This window comes from Penicillium chermesinum (assembly GCF_028974085.1).
Source record: "Penicillium chermesinum strain IBT 19713 chromosome Unknown utg000001l:1.0-1975020.0:1.0-1976611.0, whole genome shotgun sequence".
In the NCBI taxonomy this organism is placed as follows: domain Eukaryota; kingdom Fungi; phylum Ascomycota; class Eurotiomycetes; order Eurotiales; family Aspergillaceae; genus Penicillium; species Penicillium chermesinum.
The window spans coordinates 700,767-725,869 of record NW_026695311.1 but is presented as its reverse complement, the minus strand read 5'-3'; the positions used below and the strand labels follow the sequence as shown (position 1 = coordinate 725,869).

General features: G+C 51.3%; 10 protein-coding genes across 10 annotated transcripts; 4 read left to right on the top strand and 6 right to left on the bottom strand.

The window, feature by feature from the left end:
• Window positions 1–183: 183 nt before the first annotated feature.
• Window positions 184–3,633, top strand: N7468_000284 (uncharacterized protein; the record flags this gene model as incomplete). The annotated part of the gene is made up of 3 exons (XM_058469581.1): window positions 184–438; window positions 497–762; window positions 822–3,633. 3 exons carry the CDS (start codon window positions 184–186, stop codon window positions 3,631–3,633), a joined length of 3,333 nt encoding a protein of 1,110 aa, XP_058335612.1.
• Window positions 3,634–3,801: 168 nt separating this feature from the next.
• Window positions 3,802–5,406, bottom strand: N7468_000283 (uncharacterized protein; the record flags this gene model as incomplete). The annotated part of the gene is made up of 4 exons (XM_058469580.1): window positions 3,802–4,083; window positions 4,136–5,014; window positions 5,111–5,214; window positions 5,274–5,406. The coding sequence occupies 4 exons, from the start codon at window positions 5,404–5,406 to the stop codon at window positions 3,802–3,804; spliced, it is 1,398 nt and encodes a 465-aa protein (XP_058335611.1).
• A 441-nt stretch (window positions 5,407–5,847) lies between these two features.
• On the bottom strand, window positions 5,848–7,330 carry N7468_000282 (uncharacterized protein; the record flags this gene model as incomplete). Its single annotated transcript, XM_058469579.1, has 3 exons — window positions 5,848–6,635; window positions 6,687–7,105; window positions 7,170–7,330. 3 exons carry the CDS (start codon window positions 7,328–7,330, stop codon window positions 5,848–5,850), a joined length of 1,368 nt encoding a protein of 455 aa, XP_058335610.1.
• Window positions 7,331–9,523: 2,193 nt separating this feature from the next.
• Window positions 9,524–12,092, bottom strand: bioDA (adenosylmethionine-8-amino-7-oxononanoate aminotransferase; the record flags this gene model as incomplete). Its single annotated transcript, XM_058469578.1, has 5 exons — window positions 9,524–9,696; window positions 9,747–10,327; window positions 10,382–11,715; window positions 11,766–11,859; window positions 11,911–12,092. 5 exons carry the CDS (start codon window positions 12,090–12,092, stop codon window positions 9,524–9,526), a joined length of 2,364 nt encoding a protein of 787 aa, XP_058335609.1.
• Window positions 12,093–12,483: 391 nt separating this feature from the next.
• On the top strand, window positions 12,484–13,856 carry N7468_000280 (aminotransferase class I/II-fold pyridoxal phosphate-dependent enzyme; the record flags this gene model as incomplete). Its single annotated transcript, XM_058469577.1, has 3 exons — window positions 12,484–13,270; window positions 13,327–13,469; window positions 13,530–13,856. The coding sequence occupies 3 exons, from the start codon at window positions 12,484–12,486 to the stop codon at window positions 13,854–13,856; spliced, it is 1,257 nt and encodes a 418-aa protein (XP_058335608.1).
• Window positions 13,857–14,004: 148 nt separating this feature from the next.
• N7468_000279 (tautomerase family protein) lies at window positions 14,005–14,388 on the bottom strand (the record flags this gene model as incomplete). The annotated part of the gene is made up of 1 exon (XM_058469576.1): window positions 14,005–14,388. One exon carries the CDS (start codon window positions 14,386–14,388, stop codon window positions 14,005–14,007), a length of 384 nt encoding a protein of 127 aa, XP_058335607.1.
• A 990-nt stretch (window positions 14,389–15,378) lies between these two features.
• On the top strand, window positions 15,379–16,442 carry N7468_000278 (NAD(P)-binding protein; the record flags this gene model as incomplete). Its single annotated transcript, XM_058469575.1, has 2 exons — window positions 15,379–15,808; window positions 15,868–16,442. 2 exons carry the CDS (start codon window positions 15,379–15,381, stop codon window positions 16,440–16,442), a joined length of 1,005 nt encoding a protein of 334 aa, XP_058335606.1.
• A 136-nt stretch (window positions 16,443–16,578) lies between these two features.
• Window positions 16,579–17,625, bottom strand: N7468_000277 (sterol desaturase family protein; the record flags this gene model as incomplete). Its single annotated transcript, XM_058469574.1, has 1 exon — window positions 16,579–17,625. The coding sequence occupies one exon, from the start codon at window positions 17,623–17,625 to the stop codon at window positions 16,579–16,581; it is 1,047 nt and encodes a 348-aa protein (XP_058335605.1).
• Window positions 17,626–18,840: 1,215 nt separating this feature from the next.
• On the bottom strand, window positions 18,841–19,815 carry N7468_000276 (uncharacterized protein; the record flags this gene model as incomplete). The annotated part of the gene is made up of 1 exon (XM_058469573.1): window positions 18,841–19,815. The coding sequence occupies one exon, from the start codon at window positions 19,813–19,815 to the stop codon at window positions 18,841–18,843; it is 975 nt and encodes a 324-aa protein (XP_058335604.1).
• A 1,038-nt stretch (window positions 19,816–20,853) lies between these two features.
• Window positions 20,854–24,907, top strand: N7468_000275 (putative mRNA-nucleus export ATPase (Elf1); the record flags this gene model as incomplete). Its single annotated transcript, XM_058469572.1, has 5 exons — window positions 20,854–20,900; window positions 21,305–21,446; window positions 21,552–24,488; window positions 24,539–24,799; window positions 24,854–24,907. 5 exons carry the CDS (start codon window positions 20,854–20,856, stop codon window positions 24,905–24,907), a joined length of 3,441 nt encoding a protein of 1,146 aa, XP_058335603.1.
• Window positions 24,908–25,103: the final 196 nt, after the last annotated feature.

Sequence of the window (25,103 nt, the reverse complement as noted above, 5' to 3'; positions counted from 1 at the left end):
AGTCGAGGATCTATAGACTCATACTTTCGGAAGAGTTGTCTAGTTCATGGACTCGCACACCCTTGACGATACATTTTACATGACACCGCCTTGAGGTAATTCAAGAAATACGTATCAGAGAACAACTTGGAATCCCCAAGCTTCCACGCTCACCGCATACTCTATTCTCCAGACACTCGGGCGATGTCTCAGGAGAAAATCCAAGCAACAGGCCCTGGCTCTACCCCTGGAGCTAGTCACCCGTACCTCTCGCAACCACCGCATAGTCTAACTCATGAGGATGTCATAGCTGAGCTAGGGACAAACTCAGAGAATGGACTGACTTCAGCAGAAGTTAAGGAGCGCCTGGTGAAATATGGCCAGAATGTGCTGGAAGGGGACGAGGGGGTCTCTCTCACGAAGATATTCATTCGGCAAATCGCCAACGCCATGATGCTGGTAGGTAGCCTTGGGGAATAATAGTAAGAGGAATCAAAAAAATGCTAATAATCTTTAGATTCTGATCATTGCCATGGCAGTGAGTTTCGGCATCCAGTCATGGATCGAAGCTGGCTTCATCGCCGCAGTAATTGCCCTGAACATCTGTGTGGGGGTATACCAAGACTTTGCTGCTGAGAAGACAATGGATTCACTGCGCTCTCTTAGTTCGCCTACCGGTGTTGCGACTCGAGACGGCAACACCTCCACAGTGCCCGCGAATGAAATTGTGCCCGGCGATATGATCGAACTAAAAGTCGGCGATACCGTCCCAGCAGACCTGAGGTGAGAGCCTATCCAGCCCCTCTGAGAAAGAAAGATTGAATAGAGCTAACAAGATCCAGATTGACCGAAGCGATGAATTTCGAAACAGACGAAGCGCTCCTGACTGGCGAGTCACTTCCGGTGCAGAAAGATGCCGAGTCAACCTTCGAGGCTGACACTGGACCTGGCGACCGGCTCAATATTGCCTATAGCTCTTCAACCGTCACCCGAGGCCGTGCCCGAGGTGTGGTAGTTGCGACCGGCATGAAGACTGAGATTGGTGCCATCGCTACGGCATTGCGCGAGGGCAATTCCAAGCGTCGTACGGTGAAGCGCGGCCCTGAAGGCGAGACCAAGAAGCGATGGTATGTTCAGGCGTGGACGCTGACGACCACGGATGCGATTGGAAGGTTCCTTGGTATCAATGTTGGAACTCCCCTGCAGCGCAAATTGTCGAAGTTGGCGCTTCTTCTGTTCGCTATTGCGGTGATCTTTGCCATCGTAGTCGCTGGGTCCAATGAATGGCGAGGAGATAAGGAAGTGATTATCTACGCCGTTGCAACTGGTCTTGCTATGATTCCTGCCTGTTTGGTTGTTGTCTTGACCATCACAATGGCGGTCGGAACACGCCAGATGGTCCAGAGAAATGTGATTGTTCGCAAACTAGACTCGTTGGAAGCACTGGGCGCAGTCACCAATATCTGCTCCGACAAGACTGGCACCCTGACCCAAGGCCGCATGGTTGCAAAGAGAGCTTGGCTTCCATCGGTTGGGACTTACTCTGTCGGATCGTCCAACAATCCCTTGAATCCGAAGGAGGGGGATATTAGCTTAACAGCCGAGCAGCCAATTAAGCTCAACAATATGTCGAAAGGGGGCAAGCCATCCCCTCCGGAGGACCTGCTGAAAGACAATGAGCAATTGAAGTCTTTCCTCAACGTGGCCGCCCTCGCCAATCTCGCTCATATCCACCAAAGCTCCAACGACGAATGGCACGCTCGCGGCGAACCTACAGACATTGCGATTCAAGTTTTCGCCTGGCGGTTTGACTGGGGCGCGGACCGCTGGAAAAAGGGCGAGAAGCCGATTTGGCACAATAAAGCTGAATACGGCTTCGATTCCACTGTCAAGAAAATGTCCGTCATATACGCCAAGTCAGCCGAGGGGTCTGAGAAACCCCAAGAGATGGTATTCACCAAAGGTGCCGTTGAGCGAGTCCTTGAATCGTGCACCAAAGTGGTCTGGGAAGCCGGATCAGCCCCTGTCACTCTAGATGACGAGATGAAAGACGAGATTCTCGAAAACATGGAAGCACTAGCCCAAGAGGGCCTCCGCGTTCTCGCCCTCGCGGGTCGTGAGTACCATGCCGAAGACCATAGCACCAATGGCAACGAACCGGTTCCCCGTGAGGAAATCGAGAAAGATCTCGTCTTTTACGGATTAATCGGTCTTTATGATCCGCCTCGACCTGAGACCGCCGGTGCCATTAGACAGTGTTATAAGGCAGGAATCGCAGTCCACATGGTTACTGGTGATCATCCCGGTACTGCGCGGGCTATCGCTGCCCAGGTCGGAATCATCCCATCAAACATGGACACCGTTGCCAAAGACGTCGCTGATGCCATGGTGATGACGGCAGGAGAATTCGATAAACTGACAGAGGACGAAATCGACAATCTGCCGACTCTTCCACTTGTCATCGCTCGCTGTGCACCTAATACAAAGGTCCGGATGATCGATGCTTTGCACCGTCGGGGCTGCTACGTCGCCATGACAGGCGACGGGGTCAATGATTCACCCTCATTAAAGCGAGCGGATGTCGGCATCGCGATGGGCCAGAATGGATCGGACGTAGCCAAAGATGCCTCCGAGCTTGTCTTGACAGACGACAATTTTGCCTCCATCATTAACGGTATCGAAGAGGGCCGCCGTATCTTTGATAACATCCAAAAATTCGTCCTGCACCTTCTCGCCGAGAACGTAGCGCTCGCCTTGACGCTGCTCATTGGTCTTGCGTTCAAGGATACAACCAACCAATCTGTCTTCCCCATCTCCCCTGTCGAAATCATCTGGATTATCATGATCACATCCGGTCTCCCTGACATGGGCCTCGGAATGGAAATCGCAGCCCCAGACGTAATGGACCGCCCCCCCCCAAAGCGTGCGTCTCTCAACCCCTTCCCCCCTCCCCTTCCTCACCGTGAACCTTTCCGTACTAACATCATGCAGAAGCAAGGAATCTTCACCTGGGAAATTATAATCGACACCCTTGTCTACGGCGTCTGGATGGCTGCCCTCTGTCTTTCCGCCTTTTCCCTCGTCATGTTCCGCTGGGGCGACGGGAACCTCGGCGAAGGCTGCAACACGAAGTACAACGACCCGCTCAAGCCCTACACCTGCGACACGGTATTCCGGGCCCGCGCCACCACCTTCACCTGCATGACGTGGTTCGCGCTCTTCCTGGCCTGGGAAATGATCCACCTGCGCCGCAGCTTCTTCAGCATGCAGCCGGAGTCGAAGCGGGTGTTTACGCAGTGGATGCATGATATCTGGCGGAACCAGTTTCTGTTCTGGGGCATTATGGCGGGCTTTGTGCTTGCGTTTCCCATCTTGTATATCCCGGTTATTAATCGCAGTGTGTTCAAGCATACGTCGATCTCGTGGGAGTGGGGCGTTGTTTTTGTGGAGACTGTGCTGTTCTTCTTGGGCATCGAGAGTTGGAAGTGGTGTAAGCGGGTTTATTTCCGCCGGAGGGAGTTCAGACAGAGGAAGGCATGGGAGGGTGTGCAGGGGGAGAAGGGGAGGTTGAAGGATTTCCAGAGATATCCTACTATGAGTCGTTCGGAGACGCAAGCGACTGGGGATCTTACTGTTGAGAGGTCGATGGTTTAAGCTTGAAGCGAGATAGACTATTTCCTTTTCTACATGGCAAGGGATTTATATGAATTAGGTACATTAGATTGCATGTCAATTATATCCATCATTATTTTTTTTTGAATCGAGCAGTCATTCCATGTCATGGGTAGGGAGGGTAAACATGTAGCAGGTAAGCTGTATAGATCAGGGCGATGGCTCCTTCTGCGACGGCTCCTGCGAGGGTAGTTCGCGTCCGGGGCCATTCTTGAAGGTATCATCTCCGCGACGCCGCTCGGGGTAATCTGTCTCCGACCATCTCTCCCAAATATGAGCCCCGCACCGCAAGGACGTGATGCTTTCCCAGACCACACAGAGGACGAACAGAGCCATGATGATAGAGAGCACGGACGTAGCCCCGAGGTGGCGAGCCAGGGGAATCAAGATAACGATGACAGCAGTGATAGGACGCATGATCATTCGAAGGTGCTTGTAGAAATAATTAGCGAATATTATTACCATCACGATGCGAGCGACCTACCTTATCTAACGCGAGCGTTCCAGGCTCATCCTGCGATCCATGGAGCACGGCAAAAACCCACAAGCAGAGCATTCCTACCCCAAGACCCTCACAGAGAAGCCATCGCTGCGCATCTTCGAACCCCTCTTCCTCGACGGAAACCGCAGCAACATGTCCACCGGCGAGCAGACTAGCAATCAAAGGGAGATGGATCAACGACCAAGAGAATGCAGTAAAAACACTATGCCGCAATGGATGAGTTGAAACAACCGACCCGTCGGCATGAACATACAGCCAATTCAGACAAAATGCAATAATAAGCGTCCAAACAGCCCGCAGCAGCCTCTCATTCAAGCCTACCGCCGCATGCGACCCCACAACAATCAGGTATAAGAATTCACCCAGCGCAATAATATAGAATGCTGCATACCGATCCACTTCATGCGGAATATCGACTGCTGTCGAATACTTGACGCGCAGCATCTTCTTCGCTGCAGGCGAAAAGCAGAAGATCCACGACAGCTCCTCGAAGACCACAGCGACCGCCGCGGTGGCGATCTTCCCGCGGATGGAGACAGACTCGAAATACAGCGGGATGAAGATAGCGAGAGACACCAGGGACAGAACGACCCAGAGCCGCTGCTGCGGTCGGTGGTGGTAGCTTGCGAAGGAGTAGTAGAAATGGGCGATTGTGCAGGAGAGGCGCGCGACCATGTAGGAGCCTACAGCGGAGCGCATGGCGCCAATGTCCTCGCTAACAAGCGGCGCATTGTTGCCGTAGACTACGAGGAGGGCCATGAGCCAGAGGATCAGGATGCGCTGGATGAGGTCGTCGTTGTAGAAGGAGTTCATCAATTCGCGGATGTCGCTCCAGACGTGCCACGATGGGGCGAGGATGAGCTAGAAGATCGGAAGGGTCAGTACGTGCCTGCAATTGGTATTCTTCTCTTTCTTCTTTCGTCCGACAATTATCTTAGGGACTTGGGAAAAGCGTACAATATACTTGACAAGATTGGCGCCGGTAATATCCTCGACAAAGGTATCGGCAAAGTTCGACAGAATGGCCACATAAAGCAAGTCAAGGAACAATTCGAAGCGTCCTGCCATGATCTGTCAGTATAGAGTCAATTGCCCCAGCTCTCGTGGGAAATCCCCTCACCTGCCTGTCGCTCGGACTCGTGCCGCTTGACCAGTCGCCCGTCCTCGAACCATTGCAGAGCGCGCGGCTGCCGGATCAGATAGCGCGGATTGGAGTCAAGCTCGTTCATGTCTATTCCCGCGGGAGCAGCCATCTTGCGAAGGTGTACGCCAATGCGCGGGGGGGGTTATCGCAAGGAGACGAGCTCTGCGCGAACCCGCGATCGGCGCGACCCACGGTTCTCTTGGCTCGAAACGCAGATTGGATCGAGATCCAGATTCAGGGTCTGATGAGTCATCACTTCCCGCTAGTCAACTAGTTACGGGGCCCCAGATTGGGAGGAGCTGTCTAGAGTAGGAAGAGGTAATTGATGATAATCAAAGATAAAATGATGGTAAAATTGAAGTTCATGATCATGATTCTAGTAATAAAGCCTATGAACACTGCAGATGCCCTTCCCAATATATGTACAAACTCCGAGTCCATCCGGCTAAAAGGCGAGGGTAGAAATGCAAGACATCTAAGCATTAGTCGACGTAACTAGGTCGTATGAAAACATTCCCATGCTATCATGCAAGTGGTTTCAGAACCATTATTATTTGGAGTTGTCGGCGCAGGAGAAGCTGTTGTTCGATGAATCCTCGTGGATAGCTCGACCGGACACATAGAGGCCGAGACCGCACATACACCCGCCCACCAGCACGATGATCATGTTGAGAGCAGTCAGGAATATCTTGCGAGGAGAGGAAAACCACCGCCCGCGGTTGATATGCAGCCAGTAGACACCGCCAAGACCGTAACTGAACCAACTAGCGAAGAGGGAGCTGATCAGACTGAGCAGGTTGTTGAAGACGGGAATAGCATCGGCGATAATCCAGGCAATGATCCAGCATGACAGGCCGATAGCGACCCAAGATCCAATTGAGAACAGGTCGCGTCGGTGCATGCGGTCCGTGCCCCGGAAAAGGCGGACATAGATATACTTGAGTCCGACGTGGCCGTTGACCACACCCGCACCTACAATCGTGGGAATGGCAATTCCATATGCGACCTTGCTCAAGAGAGGCCCTGCAGACCCCAGAGCGGGCGATTTGACACTTTGCCCGGCGTAGTAGTAAATCACGACCGCTGCAATGGTGTAGAAGATGATCTCGAATCCTTGAAGCATGTAAAGGGCTTTGGGGAAATCGCGAGGCTCGCGCATCTCCGCCAGGAGACCGAAAAAGGCAACGTGCGCACAGTACGCAAAAACAATATTTGTCACGGCTGTGAAGGCTCTGTAGAGGTCGGTATCAATGGTGGCCTTAATAGCAGTGTAACCGTGGTCCTGGACGCTCACGCCAACCATGGTGATGATCACGGCAGTGACGATACTGACGAACGCTAGAATGAGAGTTAGCTATGCTCCTCTCTGTTCATCTGATAGACCCTTACAGCAGCAGGAAATGTAGGTCATATTTTTCATGGTACGTGGCAGCGAGCAGACCATGCAAATGACGAAACCAACGGTGGTGAAAACCATGGTGCAGGTGCCGTGCTCGGTGATAGTGTTCATCATCACACTGAAAGTCAAGATGTGACTCCCCATGATGAAGATCGAAAACAGGAGCTGGCCAATGCCAAACAGCTCACGGCCAAACGCCCCCATGAGCACATCGCCGGCATCTGCTAGGTTCTGAATATGAGGGTAGCGCCGGTGAAATTGACCGATCACATATCCGGTATAAGTCGCGAGAAGTCCGAGACCGATGATGAGAATCAGAGCTGGTGCAAGACCCAATTGTGCCAGAGTTCCGGGCAAAGACAAAACGCCGAGAGAAACGGATTCGGCAATCATGAACATTCCGGCTTGCCTAAAAGGGAAGTATAAGTTTAGTTCCAGATCCAGCCTGCTCCCACTTTTTGCGCCCAACTTACCACCACTCCATCGTCTTGTATTTGACCTCTGCATTCGCCTCATCCCCGAAGGCATCCTGGAACTGAGGCACGACGGGCTTCTCATCGAGAAACTTGTCATTGTAGCCCGACTCGGTGTCAATGGGTTCATGCTGCGGGTTCACTCCGTCAAAGCCCTGCATTTTTGTGACAGGAGGACGTTCAATTGCCTTGAAAAGAGGAAAAGCGAACCAAAAAGAAGGAAACTACGCGGTGTTAAGATATGTATGTGGGCAAAAAAAAAACTCCTTAGCTAACCGCGAGTGGAGCTCAACGTTGCAAATGATCCAACCGAACCCCGCGGTGAACACGCTTGGGGAGGAATTCTGGGGCTCGGGGGTTCTGGAAGACGGAAGCTATCGGGGCTTATCGAAGACAACTGTCATTTCTATTGCACAGAACAATTCTAAAAAGGATAATTAAAAAGCCATTGACTTGTACTATGCAGGCCATCCGCCAGAAAATTAAGCGTCCTTCGACCCACTTCGGGGGAGCGCTAAGCCCCCACTCTCATACATAAATTGGCCAGTCAGGTACTCGGGCCAGAGATCTTATTAGATAACAGAATGCCGGCCCCCTGGAGGTGTTTACCGATTGTAGCCGGATTCGTCCTCCGATTGCAGCCTTTCTGGCTGGAAATGTTGGAATTGCTATTTATGATTCCAATGGCGGAAATAGGTAGACTGACATAGTATTCCGTCCCAGCACCAACGCCGCACGTTCTCCCACAAATGCGAATTGCGTGGGTAAAACTCTGCAGTTGCCAGGTTGGAGACCACCGTGGATCGTGACGGCTCCATGCGCATCCCCAAAGCAGAAAGTTTTAGTCAGACCAACCATCCATAGCCCGGCATTGAACCCTGCCAAGAATCGTATGACAAAAATAATCTCAGGTGCCAATCCCGGTCCAGGAATTTGATGGTCAAAATAGGAAGGATCCCCTTCTGGCCCTGGTCGCGGTTGCAGCTATAGCCTTCCTAAGACGGGACATGTCCCCCACATGAATCTAAGCCCTTCGGGGCAAGACATGTCATGAACCAGCCAGATGATTCGACGGCAAACATTTCTCGAGCTTTCCAGGGGCTTTTGTCTCAAGTGATGCATCCATGCGATCTGGATTGTGAAATACATGGAAGCCACACACCAAGGATCCTGAGGACTGATACAAAAGTTTAGATCTGCCGTATGACGATTATTCACTGACTCCAAGAGGAACAAAGCCTAATTCCCCCACCGTCTTTCCCTCTTTCCCACTATCAGCCTTCTCGAAGGTACCCATAGTTTCGTCGCAAGTGAGATGCTATCTCTCTGACTAGGCCTAGTCCTTAATTTGAAGCGTTCAAGAGATACCACTCGAATCTTCCAACTGTATCCATCCGTAGAACCCTAATTCCAAGGTCGGGGAAAGCTATACATCCCCCAAAATCGAAGCTGCTTAGTCTCTCGCCATACCTGCTTTCAGCCAGACATTCGCCACATGGAGCCATTTCTGGTCCAGGCGTCCCCCGTTGCAATGACTACCAGGTCCACTCCTGCGCGGAGGGAGGCCTAAAACCCCGCTCCTATAAACTGACCCCAGGAAAGTGGAGTAATGGGGTATGGAGAATGACTCTCCCGGTTGCGAGGCCCTCGCATGAGGGAGGTCATCCGTCATGCATCGGAAAGAGTCGGTAGGCTAGGCTATCATGGAGAAGCTTTCTGGTACCATCCCCCAAATTTGGGGTGCAAATCATGATGCAAGATTTGTAATGGAATGGGAAATTAAGTTTCCGGGGTTTAGAAAGCCGCTGGTGGTCATTCCCGGGACTGTTTTACTGATGGTAACGTCAACGTTTGTAGCCTGCGTGGTGGAAAAAGCATCGAGTCGCGCTCGTGTACGTCGGTAAATCTGAAGCCAAAGACACCGAATACATGGCGGCTACCGTACGCCCTCTTAATTTACATAGTCTAATGCATACGGAGCGGGTTCAAAATGGGCCAAAGGGTAGGCCGGACCAAGCGGACGCGCAGGGTGTACATTAAGATAGCGGACTTGACTTGCTGATACACATACCGGTTTTATTGCAACCGTTGTGGAGATAAGTCTCTCTGGATGTGGCCCATACTGCAGGGTTCGGCCTTACAAAGGAAGCACTATTAACTATACATATTGGTCGAGTGTTGTCTATGGACAATCAACTCGAAGGCGGCGATACTGGTATCTCTCAAATGAGCAGAGCCTGTCTGGAGTTCTAAAAATGATTTATTTCGTCCGCTGGCACTGGGTGCCAGAATGCTTGAAGAAACACCAGGTTGCTTATTCCTGTTGACTGAGTGGACCGCATGAATTTATGCATCTAAATCAAAGAAGCGCGAAGAATATTCTCCACTTCTCTCACCGACTCCGGTTTTGACGTAACGCTAGACATCAGGTAGAGCACATTGCCCAAGACCCGGGAGTGCACGTTGAACTTTTCACTACCCTTAGCCAAGCTCTTCTGTAATCCCTTAGCAGCGTTGGAGGTATACCCTATGATTGGTTAGACACGTATAGATATAAATAATAGGGTCCTGGGGAACTCACCTCCCCCTGCGCATCTTTGAGTGAGATGCTGAGCACTGTTCCGATGGCGAACACGCTCTCAACAGTGTCCGCACAAGACAAGTCCTTCAACAGGCCATTCGACCAAACGCTCCAAACGTTTTCGGTGGATGAGTTTGCAGTCGCAGGGACATTAGCCTTCCAGTCTTCCTTAAATTCATTCCATGATCCATTCTTATCCATGTCTGACATTGTCTGTAATGAGTCATTGGCAACTGTACAGCCTACTGCGTGAGCCGTATAGCTATGTCCATGGAGTAGGGCGTCGCTCTTCTCGGGGCTGGAGAATGTCTCGAAGATCTCCTGGCTTGCGACGGTTGTACAGAGAGGGATAAGTCCTCCAGTGAGAAGTTTCGCGTTCACTGCGATATCCGGGTGGACGCCCAAGAATGAGGCTGAGGTTGGGCGACCGAGGCGATAGAGACCAGTGAAGACTTCGTCAAAGATGACAGGTAGTCCAGACCAAGACGGGGCGGCCTTGGGTGAAGATGCGTTGGGAGAGAAAAGTTCGGGATGGTCACGAACGATATCAGTCAGGCAGCGTTGGAATAGCGGATCACTGAGCAGAACTTGTAAGCTGGGAGTTTCTTAGGTGTGAGGCCGTGTATCTTACCAGAAAAGCATTCCTCCTGCACCAAGGATGACCGGTTCGATAATAAGAGCTCCAAACTTCATGCCATGGGTTTCTACAAGCTCTTTGATTGTACGATAGATATACTCCTTGTACTTCTGGCCAGATTCTGAGCTCAAACGAGACTCGAGGTCGAATATCGAGTTCAACGAGTCAAACTCCACGTCCGAACCCAGATCCTCTTTCAGTTCTCCGGGGACCTCGACTTTCCATGTTCCACCAACCATCTTAACAAGAGGATAGTCGAACCAGTGACCTCGCCCACGGTACCACTCAACCTTCTGGTTGTAAGTCGAAGGCTCCGAGCATTCCATAACACCAAGGGTATCGCCGTGGTAACTGCCCTTGAGGCCAAGGATATGAATCTTTTCCTGGCTTGCATCCCACCCGTATCGGTTGCACGCAACCCGCAGACCCATCTTGAGAGCAACTTCCATCCCAGTACTGCCATTGTCTGTATAGAAAACCTTGGAAAACCGGGGGTTATCTAGCATCTTGAGCAGGCGATCTGCAAGAGAAATTGCAGGCTCGTGAACTGCCCCAGCAAACATTACATGGCCGTATCGCCCAGCAGCATAGGCCGCTGACAGAGAGAGATCTGGGTTGCCATGGCCGAGACCTTGTGTCCACCACGATGCAGAGCCATCAAAGGTTGGCCGGAGCTCACTGTCGGGCTTCGCTTGCTCGCCAAAGCCGAATGTTTGGAAGTAATCATCATAGGCCGAATCGATCACGGTGATGTCCTTGGCTTGCATGCCTTGATGCTGCGTAAATGGGTACCAAATCAAATCCTGCGCGCGCTCACTCATCTCTTCCAATCGGTCGATTCGTTCCTTATTTTTAGTATTGAGCTCTTCAAGGAGGCGGAGAACCTCCGAGTCACGGGAAGCCTGTTCGTAATAGTTGAACATAGCTTCTTCATCTCGCCTTTGAGCATCTGCTTCAGATCCCACCGGCTTCGGCGGAGGAGCCTGGAGCGAGACTAACGGAATGCTCTTGTTACGGAAGTAGTTTCCTAAGTATTCGTGATTTTGATAATAGTCGTCGCGGAACAGCAGTACAGACTGGACGTCGTAGCCACGCAGTAATAATGATTCGTAGGCAGAGACAGACGACGAGATACCCCCAAGTCGCGAATCCGCAACCAGAACAATAGGCAGTCGGAGGGGGCGGTAGAGGTCCGCCTGTGAGTTGCCATTTGGGCCAGGCGAGTGAACTCCACCGGCTGTCTCGACTAGCGCAAAATCGATGTCCGATCGCGCCCAGCCGGACAAGGTCTTATGAATAGACGCAAGGAGATCATCATCCCGTGGAATCTGACTGATTTTAGTACATATGCCCCATGACTTAGCCTTGTCTGACTCACTGTCTTTTCCCTTGCGGCTATGTGCGGACTGACGGGCTCATCGAACTGATACAAGCATTTCGTCAAGGCTCCAGCTCCATATCGCTCCAGGTGACTGCGACGGCGATTAGCATAAGCCTCAATGAGGACTCGTTGCTGAGATTACCGGTCATCGGCCTCGTCCAAAGCTCCCGTGGACACCGGCTTAAGGAACGCGGCCCGCTGCTTCTGCTTCTGAATCGCATTGCACAAGACTGTCGAAACAATGGTCTTGCCGACGTCTGTATTGGCACCGTAAACCTGGTGCGCGCGCAATGAACGCCACAAACCAGCACCAACCGGAGGCATGGTTGCGATGTAGGAAAGACGAGCAACTTGAAACGTGGGGAAAGTCAATCCGGTCGCTGCTTGCGTTTCCCGGGAAGGTTGTCGTCGCCTGGCGAATCAAGGGAGCACCAAAGACGGGCCCTCGGGCTCCACCGCGATTTTCCGGTTCACCGAGGTTGAATTCCTGTTGAGAATCCCAACAGTGAGTCAGTCTGGCCAATTCAATCCTCCAGAACGGAGATCTTATCATGCCCTGACACCAGTAACAGCCTTAACCACCCCCCCCTGTCGAGTCCCTGAGCTGTGGAACACCCCCGCATTTGCAGGTACCAGGAACTAAAAATTTAGAGTGCGGGATGATCATTGCCCGTGCTCCGTTCCTGAGCTGTCACTCTCTTCCACAATTGACTCAATGCCTCGTCAAGAGAGAGCACCAGATCGCTCAAATGCCCTCATAAGTACACTCAATGCCACTCTGAAACGTCGCGAAGCTAAAGCCGCGCGACGTCGCCTGACCATCCTACCCAAAACGGCTGTTGATTTTTCCTCAAACGACTTTCTTTCCCTGGGAACATCCTCCGCATACCGCGACAGGTTCCTATCTCATGTGAATAATGCTCCAAAATCATTCCCTTTTGCCAGCGGTGGCTCCCGACTGCTAGATGGCAACTCCGAATATGCCGAGGACCTCGAGCGCTTTGTCGCGGACTTCCACGATGCACCTTCAGCCCTCTTATTCAACTCAGGGTATGATGCAAATGTTGGTGTTCTATCAAGTATCCCGCAGCCGGGCGATGTGATCTTGCACGACGAGCTCATCCACGCGAGTGCGCACGAAGGCATGCGGCTGTCCCGCGCGGGCCGGCGCACGGCGTTTGCCCATAGCTCGCCGGAAAGCCTGAAGCAGGCCCTGCAGGCGGAGATTGAGCAAGACCACAAAGTTGTGGCTGGCAATCGGAATGTTTTTATTGTCATCGAGTCGATCTACAGTATGGATGGCGATGTGGCTCCTATCAAGGAGTTTGTCAAGGTGGTGGACGAGCTTCTTCCTAGCGGAAATGGCTATTTTATGGTAGACGAGGCTCATGCGACTGGGGTCTTTGGCCCTCGAGGGGCCGGTGTCGTCCAGGGCCTGGGGGTACAGGACCGCATGTTCATTCGGGTGCATACATTCGGCAAAGCCTTAGCGAGCCATGGAGGTGAGGATACAGCGGATCTCAAAGCCGATGTTCGTCTAACACAATCTCTTACGCAGCCGTGGTCCTTTGTGACCCATCAGTAAAGGACTACCTGATCAACTATGCCCGTACTCTGATCTACACAACTGCTCTCGGGTTCCCATTTCTGGCCTCTATCAGAACCTCCTATGAGCTCTTGTCTTCTGGTCAAACGGAGTCGGTAAGGTCTTCCGTGGTAGAAGGGACCGAATGTCTATAATACTTACATACATTGAAACAGTCTCAGAGGATCGTGCAAGAAAATATACAGCGTCTTCGTATGTGCTTGAATGATCTGAAGGTACATCCAACAGTCATGTTTGAGGTTGATCATTTCCCAAACTCCCCAATTCTTTCGCTCCGGACCGCCTTCCCTCGCGAACTCGCTGCTGCTTGCCAAAAGCACGGGTACGTCGTCCGAGCTATCATGGCGCCGACTGTGCCGGAGGGCCGAGAGCGAGTGAGGGTCTGTCTACACGCAGGCAATACACCAGAAGAAATAGATGGGCTGGTAAGGACCATTCAATCATGGCTGGATTCGGTTGGACGGAGGGATACCAAACTATAAGAAGTACACGTCGAAACCATTGAAATTCTTTATCTGGAATTATCACAAGGCTCGACCAAATCACAATACTGGGCTTCCGATCTGGGTTGAGCTAAATTCAGCTAAAAATACCACCGGCGGCAACTGGGCATCTCAGCGGCCTCCGCCATTAAAGTGCCGCATTGCTCGTCTGAGGCGGATAAGCCCCTTCGTACGGAAGCGGCTTGTTCGCTCGAAACCAGACCTTCTCCTCTTCACTCGTAAACGGCGGCGGAATAAGACTGTTGATCTTCCAGAGTCGCCTTTCCGTCTCATCGACGTGGTACTCGAAGTCGTACCCCTTGTCCAGAAGATGTGGCTTGAAGATCTTGTCGAGGCGGGAGGTCGAGCGGAAGTATACGTCGTCGTTGTCGGGCATGCGGACCGCAATATGGGTAATCACGACTCGGACGAAGGGCTTTTCTGCGGTAGATCTCACTTCGCCACCAATGTAGACGTTCTCGTTCTCGATCTTGTTGAAGTGCACCACGACGTAGAACGGTGGAAGGCCCATCGCTGTATAGTTCGCAGTGATGTCTTTTGAAAGAGACTCTTTCTCGGCGGCATTTTCGAATGTGCCGGGGGGGGTAAATTTGCCAGAGCGGCATTGTGGAATTGGAATGTCCTTGTCGGTTGATGTTTACCGGGAATGAAATCTACGAATGGTTTGGCGAGAGTATTTATTCCATGCCATCTCTGCCTATGTGAAACTGCTGCTTTGCGGATTAGTATGTAATGGTGATGCAGTTCGGAATGATTACAACCTGCTGCGCTACGAGCTTACTGCTGTCATGGATTGTGGGCGAAGCAGGTGGACATTCGCGGAATCTCAATAATCTTTCTGCGCGAAGATTACACAATGTATTTTATGATGACCCTAACCGCATATTCGTAAGCCGTCGGTGGTTGATTTCGGGAATGTTTGACGGGAATGATTATTCAACTGGTGGCGCGCTCTCGCGGTGGCGCTTCCTTTCCAGGTTTAGTTATTTTTGATGAGTGAACACTGTTTAACGCGGGATGCATGACGCGATATATGACAATTCTTCGACTCCTCGATGCCTACAAACATAGATTTGAGCTCAAGCTCCGCTAGGAATTATTAATAAATGAAGGAGTTAAAATAACTATAATTTATCAAATTTATCAGCAGGCGCACAATTTGGAAAAAGTGGGCGGTTGAAAACCCACGATAAGGATCATCATACCCGCATATCGATGTGGCGCAACCATCAGGCCTACTTACGAAGCAGCCTCGTTTAAGCTCATGTTTTAGGCCTATAGGAGTATTTGTAATGGAGAATGCTATCTCAAAATTGATCTGGGTTTCTAAGCGTTTTTTCCTGATAGGTAAACCATCATATTAGAGGTCTGGCAGTGCAAACCTCGGTGTGTGAACTCGATAACCTATAAAATACCTCCATCGCACAACCATTTCTCATTCATTGTATACACACATCTAGTACAACCATCATTTTCATAGAAATATTTATTTTACCTCATCATGACCAAGTCACTTGTCTTCATCACCGGCGCCACCGGTTTCATTGGATCGCACACCGCTGAAGCCGTGCTCAGAGCCGGCTACCGAATCCGCTTGTCCATCCGCAAAGCCGAACAGGAGGCTGTCATCAGAAAGAGACATGCAGCATTTGAAAGCGACATCGAAACCATTCTGGTCCCTGATTTGACCCATCCCGAGTCCTTTAACAAGGCCCTGGAAGACGTCGATTATATTCTCCACGTCGCATCGCCCATGCCAGGCCAAGGCGAAGACTTCGTGAAGGACTATCAGAAGCCTGCCGTAGATGGCACGGTGGCACTCCTGGATACGGCGTTAAAGTTCAAGCAGATAAAGAAGGTTGTGATTGTCTCTTCTGTCCTTGCTATGCTTCATCTTGAAGACTGGGGGAAGACGGAATTCTATGCGAGAGGTATGTATTCATGCGAGCGTGGTGATGTCAAGGTCGGTGCGGTGCTAATGTTCACCCAGAGAACACTGGCGAGAAGATCAATCTGGATCTTTCGGTCCCGTTCCCTGCTGGCCCAGAAGGCTACGGCAAGAAATACCATGCCTCGAAAATCCTATCCCATCAGGCAACCCGGGACTGGCTCAGCGCAAACAACCCCCATTTCGCAGTTCTGACTCTCCACCCTGTCTTCGTGCTGGGTGACAGCCTGATCCAGGAGACTGCCGACCAGATTGGAGGAATCAACGCTTGGCTCTGGGATTCTGCTATCACTGGAACACCTCGCCTTGGGAATATCTGGGTTCATGTCCGTGATGTAGCCGATGCTCACGTGAAAGCTTTGGAGAAGGACATTCCGAGCGGGACGGAGTTTATTCTGTCCGCTCCCGGTATTTCGTGGGACAAAGCAGCCTCTTTTATTAAGGAGAAGTTTCCCGAAGTGGAATCTAAGCTGGAACCTCCAATTAACTTTAACTGGAGTGTTGAGACAAAGGCCGCTGATGAGCTGCTTGGGATGAAATGGCGCTCTCAGGAAACCATTCTTGAGGATGTTTTCAATCAGCAGTTGTTTCTGCAGGGCAAGAGATCTTCCCTTTAGATACGTCCGACACCAGGCCGACGTGGATTACTACTTAGATTGGAGGAATTATCTCGTCTGTCCGTTGCAACTTAATAAAGTCTTGATTTGATCATAATTGTACGTTTATCAGAATTGAAAGGATCTCACATGGTATCTAGAAAAGAGGCATCGTAGCCGGGTTCTCATAATCGACGTTCGCCTCCGTCGACTCAATACGTTCAGTACATGTCCCAAAGATCTGATCCCAGAGACGCGTCTGCTTGCCATAATTGTGGCTCTTCCTCCACCCCTTGCGATGATGCAGGTCATGATCTTCGATCACAATCTCACAGTTAAACATCTGCAACAACCAACTCAAGGTGGATGGGACGGTGAGATGCATCCGCAGACCGCTGTGCCCGAAAACCTCCGCAAAGGCAACATACTGGTGGCACACCCACCACTCATAGAAGCCCATCGGAAGACCCGTCAGCCTGAGACTGAAATATGTCATCGCAGGGACGCCGACCATGTCGAAGAACTCTTGCTCATGATCGGCATAGGCAGCAAGCAGAGGATTGGGGTGCTTCGTAAGGTGGTGTGTGCGGTGGAACTTCCAAAGGAACCCCACGTCATGCATGAGTCGATGGTACCAGTAAAACCAGAAGTCGAGGACGATACCGTACAGGCCGATTTCGAGAGGCAGCCAAGCCCAGCTTAGCTGACTGGGTAGCTGGTCGCGGTTGTAGGTCAAGTAGGTTGCCATGACCAGGCGAGAACCGGTTGTTTTGTATAATGAGGCTACCACTTTGGCAACCCCTACATCCGGGATTCCATCGCGCTCATGCTTGTCCCCGTCAAGGAAGCCGTATTTATGGCCCAATCGGCGGAGGACATGGACTTGGTGGATGACGGTGGCGTTGAAGGCGAAAAAGTAGAGGTTGAAAGCGGCGATTGGACCGAGTGTACGGCCGGTGAAGACCATGTAGGTTTGATGGAGGAGAAGAGGAACCGCTGAATAGAAGAGCACCCAGCGCTGAAGAGACCATTGGGGCATATAAGGAATCTTTTCGTCTTTAGAGTGTACTGGGACATCCTTGTTTAGGTCGATCGGATGCACGTTAAGTAACTCCAGAGACCAGTGATGGTGAGTCCACTCCGAGCGATCTGCTGTTCGCCATGTGGATTTCATAGAATCCTTAGAGAGCGGCTTGGTGTCCATGGTTGATAGCCGTGGTCGAATCTATGCCCCCCAGTGTGGTCCAGGGCCATAGCTTATATTCCATCCCAGTCGGCAATGGGCTCGGGAAAGCCCCATGTGAAGTGGTTCATTGCGGAGACCCGTCATTGTGGATCCTCGTTGTCCCAACAAAGGGTTGATGAGGTGTGGTGCCAAGCGCCACATCTGAGGATCCTTTTCACTATGGGAATCCCATGTGAAGAGGACCCACCTCATTGCCGATGCTGAGATGATGTCGCATTATGCAACGCTTCAACTGGGTTCGAACAGATTTCTGCGCAGAAAGTCAGTATCGAGGAGAATCCTGTTTGCTGAGAATAGGCCTTCAGTCGACGGGTTCTGCTTCAACTTTGCAGCCTCGGTATCCGACATCGCAGTCGAGACACAGAGAAAAGTTCCTCCAATTAGAATTCATCAGATGGGCCCTCGGCTAGGTGATCGGCGGCTTTTGCCCAATCATGTTAGGGTAGATAAGGTCCTGCCGATCCCAAAACGGTAACCTGTGCGATTCATAGTTTAAGAGGATCGTCGGGGAATTTTTGAAAACGCGGGGCTCTCATATGCACTCACAAGCTTGACTGATGTTCGAGAACATCTACATTGAGCAGTCTACAGGCAACATCTGATTCGTCAGCCATGCCGGGTCACCCGTGGGCACTCACAGGAAATCACTTTGACCCATCACGAGCCTCCGATCTTCCGTCGCTCTACTCGGCACGCACTTTGTTGGGGATTTCAAATAGATCTCTCCACCGGACTACCAAATTATATGAAACTGATCAGCTTAAAGTATACTCATCTTCGGTATGTAGAGATTGCTCAAATCGCACAGTGAGATTCACATGTGCCATGTAGCCGGATTGACTACCGACCCCTTGGGGCCTTCCAGAAGTCCCCCAACAACTACTTTCACTTCAGGCAAATAATTTTTGACTTGAAATTTAGCTAGAGAACAAGAGTACAAATACCAATTCTGACCGTGTTTAGCAATGTTCGATGACTTGGAACTCTAGTCAGGGTTACGCTTGGCAGAGAAATATTGACGTGCTTCGTGCATTTAGTAAATTTCAACTAACACTACGCTGCTATTCTACTACTACAAATACCATGGCCGCTACATAGCTCAAAGCTCACATCAAACGCTGAAATTCAAATAGGGGTATACCGTCTCGTTAGCGTCACATCCATCATGTAAAATCATATCCTCTTCCGTTCGCACTGGCCATGACCAATCCAGCCCGGGTTCTGTCCCTTCTGAAGCATAAGTAACATAACCACAAAATATGCCAATGATGACCCCAGAAGATACATCCCGAGTGGGTAAAGGACCACAAATAAGACTAGTGGAGCGAATGGCGACTGCAGAATACCCCCTATAAAGCTTTCCGGCTCCAACACCATCAGAAATTTCACACCTAGTACCGAACACTGGCGGGTTTGGCCCTCGGTATCTAGCAAGAGCGCAGGCCCATATTCTAACTGAAGGGCACTGCAGATCAGCTGGCTGTAATGCACGATCGTCCGCACAGCATTGAATAGCGGTAAGTCTGGCATGGGGCTAGTTTGCTGGGTTTCATCATCCTCCATAACGTGTGTAGAATCGATTTGCATGGCTGAGGGTTCCTCTTCAGTAGCTTCCGCGAGATCCACGGGCCTGGGAAAGTCGGGTTCAGATCCCATGCGTGGCGAGAGGGATACTCGTTGAAGATCTGTGTTCAGATCTTCAATGGTCGAGTTGAGCATAGCCACGTCCTCACTTCCGCTTCTTCCAACCGCAGCGAGACTAGAGCCTTCGGATTGCAAGACTTCCTCAGTGCCAGAAGCTCGGTGTTCGACTTGTGGGGCTTGAGAGGTTTCATCAATGTAAGCCTTTACGTCTTTGCTCCATTTTTTGGCAAGGCGGATCTTTTCGCTTTCATGGACCTTTCCACAAATACAGAGACTGGCTAATTCTTCAACTGTCTTTTGAATAGTTCCTTCTTCAAATTCTGGAAATATAATCCGCTCGCCCAAGATTCGATGAGCCAGCATGGTCTTCCTTTGGGAAAGAGGGTGGCGGCAGCGGGAAAAGGTTTTTGTGTTTCCAAAGCAGGTCACCACCTTGTCGGGGGAAATCTCGGACCCAAATTGGAGAATATCGCCAAGCTTTGTGTTAACCTGGACGGTAACCATGATGGAAGATTTCAAAACGAAACGCGATAATTGAAGTGGATCGAAAAAATTGGATAGGGGCCAACTAGCCACCGAACAGATGACTGAATGAGTTGCTCAGGAAACGAGGCAGTTCCTGGGGCTCTATATACCTCTTCTGGATGATCTCATATCTGCCTCGCCCAAGGCAATCAGCCTGCGGAATGGGTAGATGCTAGTGCTCAGCGTCACAGCCACGGCTAGCGCCTTAAGCCACAGGCAGCCAGGTAAAAAAACACCCTAAATATGAGGCTAGTGCAGCTGTGCACAGTCTGTACCAAGCTTTCGGGTAAGACGGGCATTTTCCCCCTGTCATTTACTAGCCGGCTTAGGATGAGATCAGCACCTTGGTGTGCGGGGAGCCAATGACATCCAAGTATTTGGCGCTTGCTCGAGTCAAGGATTCCAAGTTCTCCCTTTTTGGGCCTCAGCCACGGAGAAAAAGCAATATGTTCCGCATTGATTTCGACATTTGAATCGTAGCAGATGTTCGCGACTTGTTAAATATATTGTTGCCTGGATTGAATTCCTGACAGGCACAGGGCCTTTCCCAAGTCGCAGAGAGTTGAAGTGTTCGATTTCTTCCCAGGTAAGTGATCCAGGGTTGCTTTCTGTGTTGGACAGGGGTCATCGTACTTTTGACCGAGGACGAATCTATTCTTAGCATGGAATGCTACTAGCGTGGTCCGGCAGCTACCCCTCACTTCCAAGGTTGTGGCTTTGACTTGACAATGCAACAGTATTTGCTCATCGAGATCAAGCCACTATCTCAAGTTTAAGCGAAAATAGGGTGGCGAGAGAGCATCTCCGAAGCCCAATAAGGTTGGAGCGGGTAGCGTATGAGACTTTCCGAGCGCTTGAACGCTTGGTAAAGTCAATTGGAAATTGCAACATTATAGATCTAGTTACTATTTGGGAAGAGAAACGCCCTTTAGAGACAGAGTAAGCATTCAAATTACAGACTCGGCGGGGGGTTAGCGAAGGCGCCATCTGCGCTTGATCGTCCGGGATATATAATCCATGGACAGTGTTGATGGCGAGATTGATGAGTTGGAATTACCGAGTCTGTATGTCCCTCCTTCACCTCGCGAAATACCGCATTGCTAGTTACTTATTCAATTTTATCGTAATGCAGTAAATATTTTGACGAGTAGCACTGGCTTGAGATAGACGCATGTAATACAATTCCGGAGAGATGTGGAAATCCTCCATCCCGCATTGAGCCTCAGGCCCAGATCCCCTGACTAATCTGACCACTGATAAGGCTAACCTAATAAAGTTAGTGAAACCCCATGCTGATAGTGGGGTCTCTGATTGGCTCAGAGCGTCGCCTCCCAAACAAAAAAAAATTGTGTGGATAAGCCTGATCGCGGGCCTTGACATTTTCGCATCTCCTCTCTTCTGCCCTTTCTGCGGAACATAGGCCTCTAAGTGAGTTAGAGTGTCGTCGCAGAGTCTGGACCTTGTACAGTTCCTTCTGGACCACCCTTTTTACGACCTTCGTCTTCTTCTACTTCGATCTTTGTCCTGCTGGTCCCGGGACCACCATTGCCCCTCTGCACTCCCTTTTTCTCCGGGTTCCCTCTGGATCCGCCTTCTTGCCCGAGTCTCTGGTATATTCCGCCAGGGCCGCTTTGAGTGAAGCCTTGAGAGAAAAATAATGCCACACACCGTCTCACCCTCCGATTCTCCCAAAATGTCGACCATCGTCGGAAAAGGCCCCTCCGGCGTGCCCCCCCACCTCCGAAGAGATTTCTTCCGTCCTGAACAACATTTTCAACGCGCAAAGTTCCCAGGACTCCCTGGATGGGTCTTATGCCTTGACAAACCTCTTGATTCAAGGCGCCGGAACTGCCGGCCTGCTCAACTACAATGTTCTGGCAGAGGCCAAGAAGGCAGCCACCGATAAGAAGAGTGGTTCCCGCCGCGAGAGCGCCATGTTGATCATCGGTGCCCTGTTCGAGCGTTATCCCACCGCATTCCCCCTAAGCGAGGTTGTGTTTTTGTTAAAGGATGGCGGAATCCTGAGTGTCGTGCTGGATTCGCTTGCTGACAAGGGTGCTGTCGTCCGCGATGCCGCTCAATATGCAGTGGATGCCCTTTTCAACATTTTGAGCCCAGAGGCTTTGGTGAATGCCTTCCTGCCTGCTTTGGAATCCTACCTTAGTAAGGGAACCGGAAAATGGCAAGGATTTGTCGGTGGCTTCAAACTCTTGGAAAAAATGGCCCTCAAGGCTCAGATTGGCAACGGCACCAAGGAAGAAGAGCGGCAGAAGGATCTGTTGCGTGAGGCCATGGGAAAGACTTTGAAGGATTTGATCCCTGTGGTTGAGTCTGGTATTCACGACCTCAAGGCCGACGTCGCCAAGCAGTCACTTAAAGCTATGAATGCTCTCACCACCCTCCTCGAGAACGACGACGTCGCTCCTCGAGTTCCTCTCATTATTAAGACCATGGAACAACCTTCTCCTCAAACTGTCCAGAAGGCTATTCATGCCTTGTCGCAGACCACTTTCGTCGCTATTGTCACTTCTCCCGTCCTTGCGCTGTTGACCCCTCTGCTCGAGCGTTCCCTCAACAACCCATCGACTCCCCAAGAAACTCTTCGCCAGACGGTGGTGGTTGTGGAGAATTTGACAAAGCTGGTGCATGACCCAGCTGAAGCACGTACTTTCCTTCCCAAGCTTCAGCCAGGTGTTAAGGGTGTCAAGGACCGTGCTTCTCTCCCAGAGGTTCGTGAGCTTGCCACCCGTGCACTGGATGTGATGGAGAAGGCCATGGCCGACAACGACGTCGCGACCGGTGCTGTGTCCAAGATTACTCCAGAGGAGGTTCTGGCTGTGCTCGACCCCAAGCTGCAAGAGAATGGCGGCCTGACCGGCTTTGGCGACGCAGCCTTCCACGAGACTGCTAAGTTATATATCGCTAGCTTGGTGCGTGAGGATGTCAACGCTCGCATGATGGACCGCATTCCTTCTTCCATTGGCCCCTACCTCCGCGGCTTTTTTAGCGATGAGCAGATTGAGGCGATCTCCACCGCTGTCCAGGCTCACTTTGTCGCCGAAGATGAGCGCAAGTTTGGAAAGCCTGTCCAGGAGGATCCTAACGAGGTTGAAATTGTCAATGCCAACTTCTCTTTGGCCTATGGTGGTATGCTACTGCTGTCTCATACCAACCTGCGTCTTCTGAAGGGTCACCGATACGGTCTTTGTGGTCGAAATGGTGCTGGAAAATCTACTCTGATGCGCAGCATTGCCAATAACAAGCTGGAAGGTTTCCCACCTCCGGAGGAGGTGCGCACTTGCTTCGTGGAGCACAACCAGGGCGAGGATGCCAACCTGAGCATCCTGGAATACGTTTCCAAGGACCCTGCCGTTGCCTCCGCAGGAAAAGAGCACATCAGCAACGTCCTCTTGGAGTTTGGCTTCACCGATGGCCCTGAGGGCCGTCAAGCTCAGCCAGTTGGCTCCTTGTCTGGTGGTTGGAAGATGAAGCTTGCGCTTGCTCGCGCTATGCTCATGAAGGCTGACGTCCTCCTGCTGGACGAACCTACTAACCATCTGGACGTTGCCAACGTCAAATGGTTGCAGGAGTACTTGAAGAAGCACACCGACATCACCAGCTTGATCGTTTCTCACGATTCTGGCTTCCTTGATGCGGTCTGTACCGACATCTACCACTACGAACAGAAGAAGCTCGTCTGCTACCCGGGTAACCTCGCAGACTTTGTCAAGGTCAAGCCCGAGGGAAAGAGCTACTACACCCTGTCCGCCTCTACTGTGCAATTCAAGTTCCCTCCCCCTGGTATTCTGTCCGGTATCAAATCCAACACTCGTGCTATTCTCCGCATGAACAATGTCTCTTATCAGTACCCTGGTGCTCCCAAGCCTTCATTGACGGATGCTTCCCTCTCTCTCTCCCTTTCCTCTCGTGTCGCTATTATCGGAGGCAACGGTGCTGGAAAGTCCACCTTCATTAAGATCCTGACTGGCGAAGTTATTCCCCAGAGCGGAAAGGTCGAGAAGCACCCCAACTTGCGTATTGGTTACATTAAGCAGCACGCACTGGAGCACGTCGAGATGCATCTTGAGAAGACTCCAAGTCAGTATCTCCAGTGGCGTTATGCCAACGGTGATGATCGCGAGGTGTTCTTGAAGCAGACTCGTATCCTCACTGATGCTGACAAGGCCCAGCTGGAGAAGCCAGTTGACCTCGGTGACGGCCGCGGTGCTCGCCGCATTGAAGCCATCATGGGTCGTCAAAAGTGGAAGAAGTCGTTCCAGTATGAGGTCAAGTGGGTTGGCTTGCTCCCAAAGCACAACACGATGATCTCGCGTGAGACCCTCGTTGACCTTGGATTCTTCAAGATGGTGCAGGAATTCGATGATCACGAGGCTTCTCGTGAGGGTCTGGGTTTCCGTGTCCTCGACCCTCCCACCATCTCTAAGCACTTCGAGGACGTCGGTCTTGACCCCGAGATCGCCAACCACAACGAGATCTCCGGTCTCTCTGGTGGTCAGAAGGTCAAGGTCGTGTTGGCCGGTGCTATGTGGAACAACCCTCATTTGCTGGTTCTGGACGAGCCGACCAACTTCTTGGACCGTGACTCTCTTGGTGGTCTGGCTGTTGCCATTCGTGATTTCAAGGGCGGTGTGGTGATGATTTCTCACAACGAGGAATTTGTTGGCGCTCTCTGCCCGAGCAGCTGCATATTGCCGATGGCCGTGTCGTTAGCCGTACCAACAATGCTGTCAACCTGGACCGCTTCGAGGATAGTGCCGCGAACTCGCCCTCTGCCCCTGGCACCCCCGCTGCTGCCTCCACTAACACCAGTGCTGCTCCCTCGGCTGTCAACTCTGGTGACGAGGAAGGCGAGCTCAAGTTCCGTGCTAAGAAGAAGAAGAAGATGACTCGCGCTCAACAGAAGGAGCGAGAGACCCGTCGCCGCTTGCGTCACATCGAATGGGTTAGTAAACTTGCCCCTTACCCTGATCGACTCGTTAACTAACTACCCGTCTAGCTCAACTCTCCCAAGGGTACCCCTAAGCCTGTTGACACTGATGATGAGGCCTAATTGAGTCCATGGATGGATTAGTTCAGGACATGACGCATGATGGAAAATTCGTTTTGCCTATATTGGTTCTTTTTGTGCATGTGCCCACTTCTGCTTTCGAGTTCTCTCTTTCTTTGTGTTTTGCATGGGGCCTAGATAGACGGCGTTTTCGGTTAGTTTTGGGTAGATATGCATATCTTTAGCTATGGCCTGTATA